The following is a 15794-nucleotide window of genomic DNA, read 5'->3' as shown; positions in this document are numbered from 1 at the left end:
AAAATTAATGACATCAGAAAATTATTCTCTTCTGAACTTCTTACTTCTTCTTTTCGCAACTCCGAACAAAACAACTCTTTTGTTGTCTGGAGAATATTTTTTTTATGTGATTGAAATGGAATAATACAATTTTTCGAACTTTTGTTGGTTATTGTTCATTAAGATTTTTCTTATTTATTATTTCTCAATTCTTTGTTGGGAATTTTTAGTTGAAAACCAAATGCGTAGTCAGCTCTCTCTGTCATTCAACACATGACACAATTGACACATGACACACATCATAAAAGTCATGTGTCTATTATGAAATGGCGCTTAATGGAATTTCTGTACACATGTCATTTTTTCAGCAAAAAAATTATCGAAATCTACCTATAAACTCTCAACTTGAAAAGTTTTAATAAAAATAATTGATTCAATAATTGAACTAATTGTTTGAAGTCTTCGTTTCTTAATGTTTATTCATGTGACGTAACGCCGATTTTTACAAGTTTCAGCTCTTCTTTTGAGGTGAGTAAGAAGTTTTTAATAAGATTTGCAATTTTCGCACAAATATCAGCATCAGGAGATGATTGATTACTTTATTTTGATATGAGGCTACTGTTTCTTGGCTTACTCAAATAATAAAATTACAATGCAGATTCAGATGTTAATGGTGGTGGTGGTTAAGATAATAAAAAGTGAATTTGATATATCTACTCTTCATGTTTCCTTAATTTGATACACCTTTTGGAGGTCTAAATATAACCTGGAAACTGTCCAAAAAAAGATACTCGAAGAGTTCAAGATCTAATACTAGAATAAATTATGTCATGCGAAAGAGGCTTTTTTATATTATGATAAGAATACCATTATCACTTCTTGTTAAGAGTTTATTTTCTAGTTCATATCTGCCAAGGATTAGTAATGTGCGAGATATCGCTCTGAAAGAAACTTTCATTTACTCAACCTATTTAATCTTCACTGCTAAATATAGGATTAACATAAATTCTCTGCTCTTAAAATAAACTTTGAAAGTTTGTTACTAAATTGATACTCTTAATTCATCAACTAATAAGTTGATGCTTGTGTTTTATTACAATGCAGACAATGCAATCACATATATGTCCTTTTCCATTTATTTTTACTGATCATTAACTTTACATTAGAATTATAAATTTATTCATGGATTGATCCGTAAGACATGTAATGAATGTTATAATTGAATAATCATGAGGGAGAAGTATAATTATGAATTGAATGAATAATCTTTCAATGCCTCTTCATGAACAATTCATTTTCGTCATTTACTTTTATCAATAGCTTTGTATCTTATCTGATTCCTTCGGTTTTATATACATGTTACTCATTAAAGAAATATATGCTAGTTTACATGTTCTCATGTTGATTTATATCACATTCTGATATGTTTGTTCAATATATATATATATATATATATCAAACACTTGGTGTACTCTGAAATCCAGTTCCAATTTTTGGGGTATTACTCTTATTCTTTATGCAATCACAGATTAAATCAACTGAGCCTAAAATGATACTGTTTTATTCTATCCCATTCAGGAGAGAATCGGAATACCAACCCCTTTACTCATAAAGCATGCATGTATTTTCTATGATTGATAATATATGTTTCAGGTTCAATAAAAAATCATGAATCATTTGCAGTTTCTGGAGTGTTTTTATTACTGTGTAATTAATTTCACCAGTTTAATTTACCCATAATAGTTTTGAGTTATCGAATATTGAAAATTTAATAATATGTTTATTAACATTATTGAGCAGCAGTGTACAGGATAGGACAGCTGGAAATAATGGTCCCACTGACATGGGTTCTTTCATATGATATCTAAAGATTCAACGGTTAGCTTGCATTGCTTTATTTTTGACCCGGTTGTTTAGATTAATCTGACAGAATTGAACGAAAATGTCAAAATTAATCTAGGATCAACTGTAATTCTGAACTTCTCCTAATAGATCATACATATATCATGTAATTGTAAGAGTATTTACCACCTTATGTGGGCCTGCAATTGAGTACTAGGTAATATAAGAAAGATATTCGTAAGGACAAGAAGTAAAATATATTACATTTGTTTATAACAGAATTTTCATTGGGACTTTTCAAAGTTCTCATAACTGCAATTGTATGATTACCTAAATCACTGGTGGTTGATATGCCCACCTTTAATAGTGAGTTCTGGTACCTATTACTGAATGGGAGAAACATGAAAACTGCTTAAAAACTAGTTCAGGGGATTTCTGTAGGGTGAATTCACGTCTGGTATTTAAATTTCTGAATTAGATTATATAACCACAATCCCAAAGCTTGAAATAATAATAACACTATAATAGTATCACTTAGTTGTGGCATTTGCTTATAGATGGACCAAAATAGAAAAGTTATACTTGCTGAAGTGATAACCAATAAATCAATAGATGAAACCCCACAGGTATTGGGCTATATTGAGCTAACTTCATCTTTAAAAGTTGAAAGTATATTCAAACATGTGCAGGATTTAATCACTGAACCAGAGGGAGCACTTGAAGATATTGAAATTTTCTTAGAAGGAAATGAGAAGGAGGTAAATGTTTATTGTTCTTTCAGTTCAACACAAAATACAGGTGGAAATTGAATTTGAGAAATAATAACTACAGATTTTGAAAAATTCAAAACACTTCCTTCTATATGAGATCTTAATAGTAGTGTCATTTCGTTGAAAAACATAAATACCCTCATAATGAAAATTAACCGTTAGTTATTTCATTCAAATACCAGTAAAGAAGAAATGAATGCTTCAATCACACACTTGAAAACATTGTCTTTGCTGCAAAAATAAATAAACTCAGTTTCATTTTCAAGGTTTCGACTACAAACAAAGATGAACAAACTGAGAGGTCATACAAGGTATGAATCAATTCCAAATGGGATCATTAGTTTGTGTCTCCTAGTCGAATTTGTTACGTTAGATATTTGTGTGGACCTCAAATATACCTACTAACAAAAATTTCAACAACCAGTTCGTTTGTCCTGTCATTGTGTGTGATACAACTGTCTTTAATCATTTAATATAGACTATGATAATATTTATATCCATGAACACTGTTATATTGGACTAACCTATGGTTTGCACTATTTAAAGATTATTTATGATGACTTGTCCTCGCCTATGCGTCTATAGTTAGGAAGCCCTTAAGAAGCCAATAATTTTAATATTGGAGCAAGTGTCTGAGTAGAGGCAGTCTAGGTATAACAATCAATCTGAAAAAACTTCCCCAATATCCATGCATTGCTTGTTAAAGCTTCTGACTATTTATATATCTAGGTATGGGAAGTGGTCCAATCTTGAATCTTCGGACATCTAGGACGGCTCGATACGACCGCCCTAGAAAATCCAGACTGTTGGACTCTCTGCCTGAAGAGCTTTGATCTGCAGATATTCAAGTGCAGTATAAACTTCCTCTTTGTACACTCCCTTTATCCACTGTATTCCTCATATTTAGGTCTAACCTGCGGGGATCGTTTTACTAAAAAAAAAACACGGGAATTATTCTTGAACCATCGCAGGGCCTCACATTCAACTATTACTGATTGTTCTTGTTTTATTTTGACTCAGTGAATCAACCTGAAAATCTTGTTGAAATGCAAGAATTGTTCCTATCAATCGAAAATAGCTATAGATCGAATATGATTAATCTTGTGAAGCTATAGGAACATCCTATATTCAATTTAATCACTGAAATCAATTTTAATATCCATCTTGGGACTCTGATAGTTGTTTGCTGTGAATAACATAGCACTTTTAAACACCGAATGTTGAAATATCTAATGAGTCCCACAAACTAAAATGGAAAAAACATAAAAACTTTCAGTTTTGATTCTTCCCCGACCTAAATTATTGAATCCTCTTGGATGATGTATGTTAGATTCCAAAAAATTTATTGCAGGTGAATTTAAGTCCTTATAAAAATAAATTGCTGGAAGATATAGGAATATCATGTGACTTCAAAACTGACTATAAAATAAAGGTCATGATGCCGAAACAAAAAATGTCACTTGTTGTACAAGAAGTAATTGATGATGACCTTCAACTTGGTGCTTCAGCAAGTCCTACTACAACGCTTTATTTCAACGGTGATCAGTTGCCACCTCTAACAAGTGATGACGAATATGGTTTATCAGCACCAGAACAATCGCCTGTGGATACATTGAATTATGTAGGATTAGTAAATCAAGCTATGACATGTTATTTGAACAGTTTACTACAAGCCTTGTATATGACTCCAGAATTTCGTAATGCACTGTACAATTGGGAATTTGATGGCCAGAACGAATCCAGATCCATTCCTTTCCAGTTACAGAAATTATTTTTGAATTTACAGGTAAATTTCCGAATATAATAATTGATCTTGTAGGTTCAATATAAAAATTATTTAAAATGAAAATAAAGGTAAAAGGGCTCTGAAATCTCTAGAATAATATCCATACTTCTATGCTACCTCTTGGTGAAAATATTGTATTTGATATTATATCCAACAACTATTTGAGAAAAGTTCTCAGCATGTTTACAAAGTCAATGTGGAGCTTTTATGTGAAGGTATCGAAATTTATGAAAAATGAAAAGAAATTGATATAAGTTGAGTAGGTCTATAATATTTCCAAGCTTATATTTATACAAAAACAGTTGTTGGTTCTGAAATGAGAATGTGTTGAAGATAGTATGTAAAAAAAAGTAACTGCAATACTTGAAGTTGAGAATTTAGATGAAAAGGACAACAGCAATATTTTATTGGTATAATCATTGGTAGAATTGTATGTAGTATGCATGTCTATTTATAAATTTCCTATATTGAATTGATGAGAATTAGCTTATATTGATTTTTTGTATCCAATGTGTTATATTTTAATGACCTATTTCAATTAATGTTTATTGTAGACCTCTTCCAAATCTGCTGTTGAAACAACTGATTTAACCACAAGCTTTGGATGGCAAGGCAGTGATGCCTGGCAACAGCATGATATACAGGAGCTTTGTAGGGTGATGTTTGATGCTTTGGAACAAAAATTTAAAGACACCAAACAAGCCAAGTTAATAAATGATTTATATGAAGGAAAAATGTTAGATTATGTCCGATGCCTGGAGTGTTTAACTGAAAAATCAAGAGAAGATAAATTCTTAGATATCCCCCTTCCTGTAAGACCATTTGGAAGTCAAGTAGCATATAACAGTGTTGAAGAAGCATTAAGAGCATTTGTCCAGCCAGAAATTTTAGATGGGAACAATCAGTATTTCTGTGAGAAATGTAATAAGAAGTGTAATGCCCATAAAGGATTGAAATTCACTAAATTCCCATATCTTCTCACATTGCACTTGAAAAGATTTGATTTTGACTACAATACATTTCATCGAATAAAACTGAATGATAAGTATGTACCTATAAAAATGTTTCAATGGACACTAATTCAATTTTGTTTTCTTTGGAGCCACTCACTTTCAAACATTGAATTATTCTTATCCTCTTTCAGAGTTGTTTTTCCTGAAATGCTGAATTTAAATTCTTTCGTTCTGAGTAAAAGAACTGAAAATGATTATATCATTGAAGAAAGAGAAAACATATCTAAATGTGATGACTGTTGTACTACAGATTCAGGTTCAGCTCTTGAAGATGAGGGCTGTCAGAGCACAGATGCATCATCTACTGTTAATGGACAAGACGTTAATTGCAGTGAAAGTGATGAAGGTAATGACATCCATGTTACAATATTAAATTCAAATACATCATTGAAATTAAAAATCTACCTTCAAGAGGATCTGAACAGTAGATTCAATACACTGGAGCTTGATCAATATTGTGGGTTGTTAAATTATTTACGAATTTTCAGGTATTGATGTCAGCTCTTGTAACAATCTTAAAAATGAACCCCAAGGACCTTACATCTATGACCTTTATAGTATCATGATTCATTCTGGGTCTGCTACAGGGGGTCATTACTATGCATATGTCAAAGATTTTGACAAACAGAAATGGTATTGTTTTAATGATCAAAGCGTAACAAGGGTCAGTAATTTCTACTGTTTTTATATTAAATATCTTTTTGATACATTTTAAAATTTCTGGATAGAGTAAACTAACAAAAAGTTTTTCAAATCATGGATCACAGCACTGTATATTGCAAATTGTAAATATTATGTTTAAGGAAAATCATTTTCCTGGTTTTTAGATAACTGAAGATGACATCCAGAAAACATATGGTGGTTCACCCCATAGGGGATATTTCTCAGGGGCTTACAGTTCAAGTACTAATGCCTATATGCTTATGTACAGACAGATTGATAAAAATAGAAATGCTTCTGCTATGTCAGTAGATGAATTCCCTATGCACATTAAAAAACTTCTGAAACAAATGAAAGAGAAAGAAGAATTAGACAGGATAAACAAAGAGAAAGAAAATGATTTTGTGAAAATCAACATTTTCTGTTATCATCCAGTGGAAAAGAGACTTGTAGATGCTAAAGTTGCTGTACTCATTGATAACACACTCCAAGAAACTGTTCACTACACAGCTCACCAGAGGTTCAAATTAGAAGGTGTAGTCGCAAAAGAAGACTGTCGGCTTGTGAGATATAACAAGTTCCAAGACTGCATTGACTATAGCTTCGAATCAGATCAAACTAAATTCTGTGATATCGATTCCAATTTTAATCTTTCTATGAGTGATTGGCTCTTAGAGATAAGGCAACCAAGTGAGTATATCCATTTACATATCCAATTCTACAGGGTGTCCATAAATTATGGGGAAGTCAATTTTGAAATTGTGTTGTTGCTTAAGTTTGATGAGAACTTTTTTGTTGGTTCATAGGAGTAGAATCATATTTTGATAAAATAATATAGGTACCCCTTTGAAATAATGAAGTTTTTGCTGAAAACTCTAATCAAAATGCTCTTCTTTTTGTGAATGCCCTTTGAAATTCTTTCATCAAAATAAGTGTAAAAAACATAGCTTCAATAATAATAGTCCCTAAAAATTTCATCCTTCTTATGTTGAAGGGCAAGTAGTCACTTGTGATCATCCCAAATAGAGAATATATGTCTTAAATCTCAAATTTCTCTGAAAAGCTTCGGAAAATCAGTGAAGTCATGATAGAAATCACATCAAAATTCTAAGGGATATCTGAAAATGTGATAATTTACCGGGCATGTCATTGGAAAAGTTGATAGCTACTTCTATTAAAACTGGAAGTCACAGAAATTTTAAAATATTTTAGATTTTTTCGTCATCTTGAATGACACACTGAAAATGAATTTAATGTAAATATCTTTTGTAGACCTCTGTATAATTTTGGGAGAGATTAAGAAAGAATGTCAATGAATGAGTGGGTTAGGGCCAAATTGAAAACATTTATCTATATAAAATATCCATTTTGTAGATACTGAATGGTCAATATACAGAGCAGGTGCTGTAAATATGAAAATCTATCCGCTCAATCTGTTCACTGAAGAATTGGAAGACCCTAAAATTCTTCGTGTTAACGTGAATGAAACTATAGGGGAAATAAAATACAGAATTTCTCTACTACTTGGTTCATCTGATCCCCTTCAGGTAAGGATACCTCATATAACTCCAAAAAAAGTCGAGTGCATTATGCTTTGTTTTTGAGTCTTTCAGTAACCAAACATTTTTGCAGCTGGCACTGGAGAAATTGGGTGATCTTACGTATTTTGATAACGATGAGCAAGTCATCAACATTGATTCTAAAAATATTGAATATAAACTATATGTTGGAAACATGATAGATGAAGATCTTGATAAAACCTTCCAATTCTCCAAGTTTCGAAAAATTATTGAGAAAATGCGACAAGTCATCGGATTAAGAATATTTTTACCAGATGTGGGTTTAGGTAAATTTTATTGCATATTTCATTTATGTTTTTCGAAAGTCGGTTCAAACAATGCATGTCATCTGAAAAAAAAAATATTTCTTAGGTGTGTTGGAGTCGCTCTCTATTCCTACTTTAGATCAAAACCAGAATTCGAACAGGCTGGATATTGGTGCGGGAGATCGAGCTGTGCCTTGTTGTGATGGTCTAGGTGATCAGAGTAACAGCGAAGATAGCAGTTTGAGTGATAGTGATAGAACTCTAGTTGGTGATACACCAGGTGAGATCTTTTTCCACTTACAACGCTTTTTAATTCTGAATATAATTGCCATTTTTAGATTATAATTTACAGTTACCCAAATACACTCCGCAAAAAAATTAACGCACATTCTGAAAATCTCAATTTTAATGAAAGTTAACTCTACATTGACTTTATAACTTATTTTTTATGTTCTCTCGGGAAGGTTTTGAACGAAACAAGACATATGATGGAAGAAAAATTCAGGATTTCACCGAATCTTATGTGAAAGAAGAGAAATGAACAATTTTCAAAATACTGAAATGCTGATAAGTGATTTAATACTTGTAATTTCCACCTTTTGCGTTAATTACAGCTCGGCAACAACGGTTCATACTCAAAATGAGTGATCTTAAAATGTTCTGATCTAATCCTTCCCAGATTTCTCCGACTTGGATTCCTAAGTCATTAAGAGTAGCTGGATGATTTTCTGAACTTCTCAGCCTTCTATTGAGGTTGTCCCAAACCTGCTCAATCGGATTGAGATCTGGACTTCTTGTTGGCCATTCCATTCGAGAGACTTCAACCTCTTCAAGCTACTCCTGAACGATGCGCGCACGATGAGGTCTGACATTATCGTCCATAAAAATGAAATTTTCACCAATGTATGGGGCAAATGGCACTACATGCTTTTCAAGAATGTTCCTTATATACTTATCAGCATCCATAGCTCCATTATCAACGACCACTAGGTCTGTGCGAGCAGTCAAAGATATTCCACCCCATACCATAATCGATCCTCCCCCGAAACCAGTAGTATTCAGGAAATTGCACTGAGCATATCTTTCATGTGGACGTCTGTATACAAGGGAACGTCGATCACAATGGTAGAGGCAGAATCTCATCTGTGAAGAGAACTCTTTCCCAATCGGCCTCTTCCCAATGGATATGCTTTCTCGCAAAATCCAAACGCGCCCTTCGATGGGCTGGGGTAAAAGCTGGGCCTCTTGCCGCGACACGAGGCCTTAAATCATATTCTCTGAGGCGATTTCTAATTGTCTGAGTGCTAATTTGCACCTCATGAGTTTGCTCAAGCTGAATTTGAAGGAGGCGAGCGGTTGCAAACCGTTGTCTCAACGAAGAAACTCTCAAGTAACGTTCCTGAATGGCAGTTGTTACCCGTGGTCTACCCTGTCCTGGTCTTCGGACATTCATACCTGTCTCCCTGAATCGCTGCAACATTCTGGACACACTTGAATGGGAAACTCCAAACCTTTCTGCAATTCTTGTGTATGTCCACCCTTCTTCTCGCAAAACTACCGCTTGGGCACATTCCTCTTGGGTCAAATTGCGTGTTTCGCGTTGCATAGCGATCGAGTGTAGAAAATCAAACGAAAGAAAAACTCTTCATAAACTTTTTAGGGTTTTCACTCCCAATCTCTGAAACAAAATCAATTAAAAATGAAATCAACGATTTGCTCCTGCGTAAATTCTTGCACTAATTTGTCAGGAGCAAATTAACTAGAAAAAATTGTTGCCTGACAATGAACTCAAAATAAATAACGTTGAAATTATAATTCTTCGTAACGTTTCGGAGTCTATATCAGACTCCTTCATCAGACGGAAAAATCTACTTTTGAAAATCTTCTGAATTGTCGCTTTTTGTCTGACATTAATTGTCAACACACAGAAACAGAGACTGCACAGAAACGTTGATTCATTTAATTTTGAAATTACCGGATGACAGTTCCTTCTTTAGTAAATTGATCCAAATATGATCTATTCCTATCGAACAATTAATGTCAGACAAAAAGCGACAATTCAGAAGATTTTCAAAAGTAGATTTTTCCGTCTGATGAAGGAGTCATAGATAACCTGAAGGAGTCTGATATAGACTCCGAAACGTTACGAAGAATTATAATTTCAACGTTATTTATTTTGAGTTCATTGTCAGGCAACAATTTTTTCTAGTTAATTTGCTCCTGACAAATTAGTGCAAGAATTTACGCAGGAGCAAATCGTTGATTACATTTTTAATTGATTTTGTTTCAGAGATTGGGAGTGAAAACCCTAAAAAGTTTATGAAGAGATGCAAAATCCTCCCAAAATAAATTTCAATCGATATCTGAAAGAAAAACTATTGATCACTAGAATTGATCGAGAACAACTGATTTTAGAATGGAGCCAATACATTCAAAATCTGATAATATAATCTTTTTTTATTCCTGCTGGGAAAAAACACCTGTATTGAAGAAAACCGTTGAAAGTGGATAACATATGCATGCATAATTCTGATAAAAATAATTATCATTGAGAACACCTTCAGTTGTAGAATAAATTTGAGATTTCCATAATGTGCGTTAGTTTTTTTTGCGCAGTGTATTTCAATTAGACTCATTTAAAGTTAGTGAATACTACTAAAACTTGCGTTGAGTTTTTTTTTTACAGTATTCTTGTTTATTTTTCCCCAAATGAAATTCTTTGGGGCATTCATTGTCGTAAATTAATTATTCTGCATTAAAGTAGAAAATTTCGTATCGTATGGACCGTATGGTATTTGGTTTTCAGCGTCACACCACACTCTCTTGCGTCTTAACCGCGAATGAATAAAATACTGTTTAATCATCATTCGATATAGGTCAAAATTTTGGCAATATGTAGGAGTCCCCCAGATATGCTTATCTACCTTTCACAAAGGGGCAAGAAATGGCCTAGTCATAGATAAATAGCTGGCCTCCAAACAAAGAATTGTCCTGATACTTCTGATTCAGCCTCTAATTTTATTTATTTTTCTAAAGGTGATGGAATGGCATTATCCCCAATAAATTCTAATTCACCAGGTGATCAACACATGGCTTCCCCAACTGACCCATCAGAAGATTCTTATAATCATGATGTTTTGGGTAATCCTTCAGAAGAGATGCACTGGGATGACCATGAAACTGAGGAAGAGCAGCAGCAGAATCACTTATATTTCAAAATGGTGTACATTACAAACGATGATTGTAGTGGATTCTATCCATTTACAAGACTCTGTAAAATACTTGTGGATAAGTGCATAACATTAGAGAAGCTAAAAAAGCATTTAGAGCCATATGTGAAAGTACCTGTTAATTATTTCAAAGTTTATAGACAATATACAACTCTCTCGATCCCACCAGAGGATGAGTGGTATAAATTGACTGACACCTTGAGATGCAGGAAAGATGGAGATGTTCTCAGTATCAAATTGGGACGTGTACTTCAAGAAAATGAACACAATGCAAAAATTTTCCTGCTGAGACCAAACCACAAGGAACCTATAAGTTTTCTTTTTGATTTTATAATAACTAAAGGACAAACAGTGGGTCAGGTACTTAAAGAAATAGTGTACACAGCGAAAAAAAGGAACATTTTAGATTTGAACCATCAAAAATGTCGACTACGTGGAAAAAGTCTGAAAAAAGTGAAAAAAGTATATTTAGAAAATCAAGTATTTGGTGAAGATATATTTATGATAGCATATGATATTGAAATTTTCTTACAAGAGTTACCGGAGCCTGAAAATGTAGTTAGTCTCAATCAGTTCGTAATATTCCTAAGAAGATGGAGACCTTCACTGCTACATTTAGACCCTGTTGAAGAAATTGTTTTGAATTCCTCCTCCATAGAAGAAATGAAAGAAAAAATTTCTCAGCTATCTGGTATTCCATCGAATCATTGTGAAGTGGCATTAGTGAATGTTTGTATTCCTGGTGATATGCATCGATTGCAAATAAATGACTTAGACTGGAAAACAAGTGCTAAGAATATTGATGGTCATCCCTTGTATGCCAGTGATGGTTCAATATTTTATTATAGGTGAGTAAACATATATTAATAAGTGCCCATTTCACCGAACGATGATAACTCCGCTTAACTCAAACTCGGATTGAAATTCAAAAAAACTCTTTCTAATATTGACATCTGCTTTCTCTATGAATTGAAGTAAGGAGGGTAAAGAAACCACAAAACACAGAGACATTGTAGTTGAAATTAAAATGCGTTATCGACATAAATCAACGAGTTTCTGTCCTTAATGCCAATTATGTCTAATCTATCTTGTATTTTGAAAAAAAGAAATTTTTCGCCCGGTTTTACAATCTATGGTTAAGAATTACAAATACTCATTGTTAACTTATACCTAGCGTTTCGAAATAATTTTATTATGAAGGGTTTTGTAACCCTAGGGTTGATTTATATTTTCTAATGTTGGTAGAAACAAAACCTATAAGACCCGTTTGCACCAAACTCACTTAGTGTTAAGTGTCCCTTAAAATGAACCCTTAAATTACGTTGCACCAACTGTTAAGTGACATTTAAATGGCTAAAGCTAGCCTTAAATTTAAGCGCTCCTGTAATGACCACTTAGGTATTTAAGAGCGGGATTCTAACCTAAAATAATTTGTTGAACTGGCTGCAGAACTTCTCATTTTTGATGGATTTTGAAAATTGAATGAATTCATTACTGAATACCAAGCCTTTTCTTTTGCCTTTATTGTAATGCCATCAAGCTTTTCCCTCCATTTTTTCGCATGCTGTTTTGGTCGAGTATTGTATGTTGTGCCTGTTCTTAGAAAAAATGTTCTTCCCGGCGTTTGATTAGAGTGATTAAACTATAAATTTCTCAGAAATGCCTGTTTACAGTGATAATAAAAAGCTCTGTGTGCCCCACGACAACGAACGCTCAACTGAGTTTGACAAATCGTTAGAGTTCCGTATAGGGACAACGATTTGTCTAAATCAGCTAAGCATTCGCTGTCGTGGGGCGCACAAGCTTTTCCCTCCATTGATTCGCATGCTGGTTTGGTCAAGTATTGTGTTTTGTGCATGTTTTTGGAAAAAATGTTTTTTTCTACGTTAGATTAGAGCGATTAGACTATAACTTTCTAAGAAATGCCTCTTTACACTGATAACAAAAAGCTTTGTGTGCCCCACGTCAATGAAGGGTCAGCTGATTTTGACAAATCGTTAGAGTACCCTATAGAGTACTCTAACGCGTGGAAATTTCTTTTTTTCAACTGTATAAGGTAATTCAGGCTATTGCTGACATTTCCGTATTTGAGGTAGCATCCGTAAAGCAACCAATGTCGATCATCTCGAATTGTATGTACTACTTCCCCTTAAGAATCTACTGTTAAAATATTTGTATGAGTCGAGGACTCACCCTGTATATTCTTTTGAATGCAAGCAATACATTTTTGGTTATCAAACAATATAACAATATAATTTTAACAGAGGTTAGTGTACCATATGTATGATACAAGAGCTTAGGGAAAAACCTCAGTAAAAAAACCCTTTTCCCTGTGATTAGTGTTGTGATGACAAATTTGTTTACAGAATAATCTTTTAATACTGGGCTTTTTTCCATTGACATGAAAATTTCTTTATCCTCTTCCCATCTCGAAATTATGTCTGAAACAAAAAACCATAGCAAAAAAAGAGAAAGAAAAAGTAAATAATACAGCCTAGTGAATTATATGAGAACAAAAAAAAATAAAAAAAAAACAACATTCTATTTCTACGTTGTTATTTCACTGCAGCTCAGATAGTCTTTCCATCACATTCACAATTCTTGGAAATTTTCTGGGTGGGGTAGTTACAGGGAGGGTTCTTGTGGATCATGTTTTCTTCATCCTCTATTCCTGTCAATCTTTGTGCAAATCTTCTATTCAGGTTCACTAGTCTGTCCTTGATTGGGTGTATGTTGACTTTTTCATATAAGATTACCTTTAATGGGTTTCTAAATTATATATTTTTTTTTCAGAGATAACAGAGAGCCTCTCAAAATGTTAACAACTGAAGAAAGGAAGGAAATAAATTTGCAAGAAAACAAACGCTTAGGTTTACAAAGTAGTATTAAAACTTACTCACCTGGTAAAGAGAGGGCTCTAAAAATATATGTAGATACATCGCCTAATAAAAAAAATTGTATAGATTGACCAGCAGATAATCTGCATTCGATTTTCTACTGTGTACTGAATTAATGGTCTAATGATTGTTTGTATCATAATTAGTTTTTGTTGCATCGTGTTTATCCATCAAGATTTTACCGCAATATCATTGTTTGCATCTTTGTTATCATTTTTAATTTTATCGCCTTCTGAATGGACGTCTTTTGTAATTTATTTAAAAGTGTAATATACCTTGTTTGTGATGCCTGCTAGTATTTATTATAACAAATGAAGGTGGGTTTGAAAGAGAGTTTCTGTTATGGAGCAATTTTTTTCAAATTCTGTTCAACTTCAATTGATTTACTTGTATTATGATAGCTCCCTAAAGTATTTGTTAGGCAATTGTTGTTTCAAAGAGTAATGTTGGAATTTGGTTAATAATTTCGAAATTTATCCTCTGTTATCCTAGTACCAATACATTTTTCATTTAATTCTTTCAAGTGAAATTCCTCAAAATGCAAATTGCACAAATGTATCTATTTTCAAAACTTCATTCAACATGAATTAATTTTGAGGAAGATCATGGAACTATTCGAAAAATCATCTATGTGATAATATCTGGCCAATAGGTTTTTGAAATAAATGCTCGAATGATATTCTTTCTCAAGTTTGTATGATAATAATTTCAACTTTTCAAAAATAAATTTCTCTTGAATATTTCCTTTGATTCAGTTATTACAAAATATCCTCCTATTACTACACCTACGGTGCTTACAGCCAGTTTCATAATAAAATTTTAAGTCCCTTTAAGCTTAAGGTTTCCTTCAATGTAGGTTAAGAAGAATAGCTATAGGCTAAACTTCGCCTCATGATTGTATTTCATAGAATACAAAAAAGGGCCCTTTATTATTATTATTATTATGTAATTTTTAGTAGGACTGAAGGAAGCTTTGAAATCAAAGGGACTTCAAATTCGATTATGAAACTGACCATTAGATAAATAAGTTTCATTGAAGAAAAAGTGAATTTACTACTCATTGGAAAAGTCTGAATGGTACTCCATATCTCTTTGCTTCTGATTCCTTGGCACGGTTTCTGCCCGCTGCTTCCTATACGTACGGTGACCGCGAAATGCGATTTTAGCTAATTGGTACGGCCGCTGCCTTCGTTCGGAGGCGATTGGGATGCTGAGTTGGATCCAAAAAGATATAGCTAGGGAGGTGCAATTCAGCAATCGTCGGAATAATGGTTAGTATGTAGAATAACTAATACCTAAGAAAGGCAGCAACATAAAGTAAATCAAATACGGGTGTTTTCTGTGGTCAGCAACACATGCACGCCATGTGCTAATTAAATTGGTCCCTTTCTTAGGTGTTAGTTCTTAGTAACTTCATCGACTGACCATTAGTCACAGGAAGTGCTACAGATACTTTTACAAGTTAGAAGAGCTAGTGGAGGAGACGGAAATTATTGTTTATTGCACGGCATCACCTAATTTTATGTGAGCTACGCCAATGCGCTCAATGTCATTGTGCAGGTGTGCCTGCTAGTGTGACGTAGATGGAAGCAACACCTGAGTATTTCCGATCCCTTATTACACCTCCTTTTTAAATCTTCTAGCTTGGATCCTCTATCTCCTAGATGGGGATGGGTTATTGTTATAACTTCAAAACACCTCTGCCCGCATCTGATGAAGATCCATAAATTCGTGGACGTTTTCCATCGAGGTGAAAGTTCTGTTGCTCGACCGAGGTCAATAATGTTATCGA

The 15794-nt window shown here is 33.5% G+C and overlaps 1 protein-coding gene across 2 annotated transcripts; it reads left to right on the top strand.

The window, feature by feature from the left end:
• Positions 1-289: 289 nt before the first annotated feature.
• On the top strand, positions 290-14742 carry LOC123309505 (ubiquitin carboxyl-terminal hydrolase 47). Of its 2 annotated transcripts, XM_044892663.1 has the most exons (13): positions 291-507; positions 2379-2579; positions 2858-2902; positions 3943-4377; positions 4932-5422; positions 5522-5736; positions 5879-6054; positions 6218-6740; positions 7425-7597; positions 7683-7896; positions 7982-8155; positions 10912-11953; positions 13899-14742. In XM_044892663.1, the coding sequence occupies exons 2-13, from the start codon at positions 2379-2381 to the stop codon at positions 14071-14073; spliced, it is 3864 nt and encodes a 1287-aa protein (XP_044748598.1). In that variant the 5' UTR covers positions 291-507; the 3' UTR covers positions 14074-14742. The 2 variants fall into 2 exon arrangements, with proteins under 2 accessions (XP_044748604.1, XP_044748598.1); XM_044892669.1 differs by lacking the exon at positions 2858-2902 and having other exon boundaries at positions 290-507.
• Positions 14743-15794: the final 1052 nt, after the last annotated feature.

This window comes from Coccinella septempunctata, chromosome 1 (genome assembly GCF_907165205.1).
Source record: "Coccinella septempunctata chromosome 1, icCocSept1.1, whole genome shotgun sequence".
Lineage (NCBI taxonomy): Eukaryota > Metazoa > Arthropoda > Insecta > Coleoptera > Coccinellidae > Coccinella > Coccinella septempunctata.
This window is presented reverse-complemented; position numbering and strand designations above follow the sequence as displayed.

Bases quoted from the DNA above. Each gene is read 5' to 3' on its own strand.
- LOC123309505 (XM_044892663.1), top strand. From the start codon at position 2,379: ATGGACCAAAATAGAAAAGTTATACTTGCTGAAGTGATAACCAATAAA. The intron at 5,737-5,878 runs GTAATGACATCC...ACGAATTTTCAG, and splicing joins TTGCAGTGAAAGTGATGAAG to GTATTGATGTCAGCTCTTGT. The intron at 11,954-13,898 runs GTGAGTAAACAT...TTTTTTTTTCAG, and splicing joins GGTTCAATATTTTATTATAG to AGATAACAGAGAGCCTCTCA.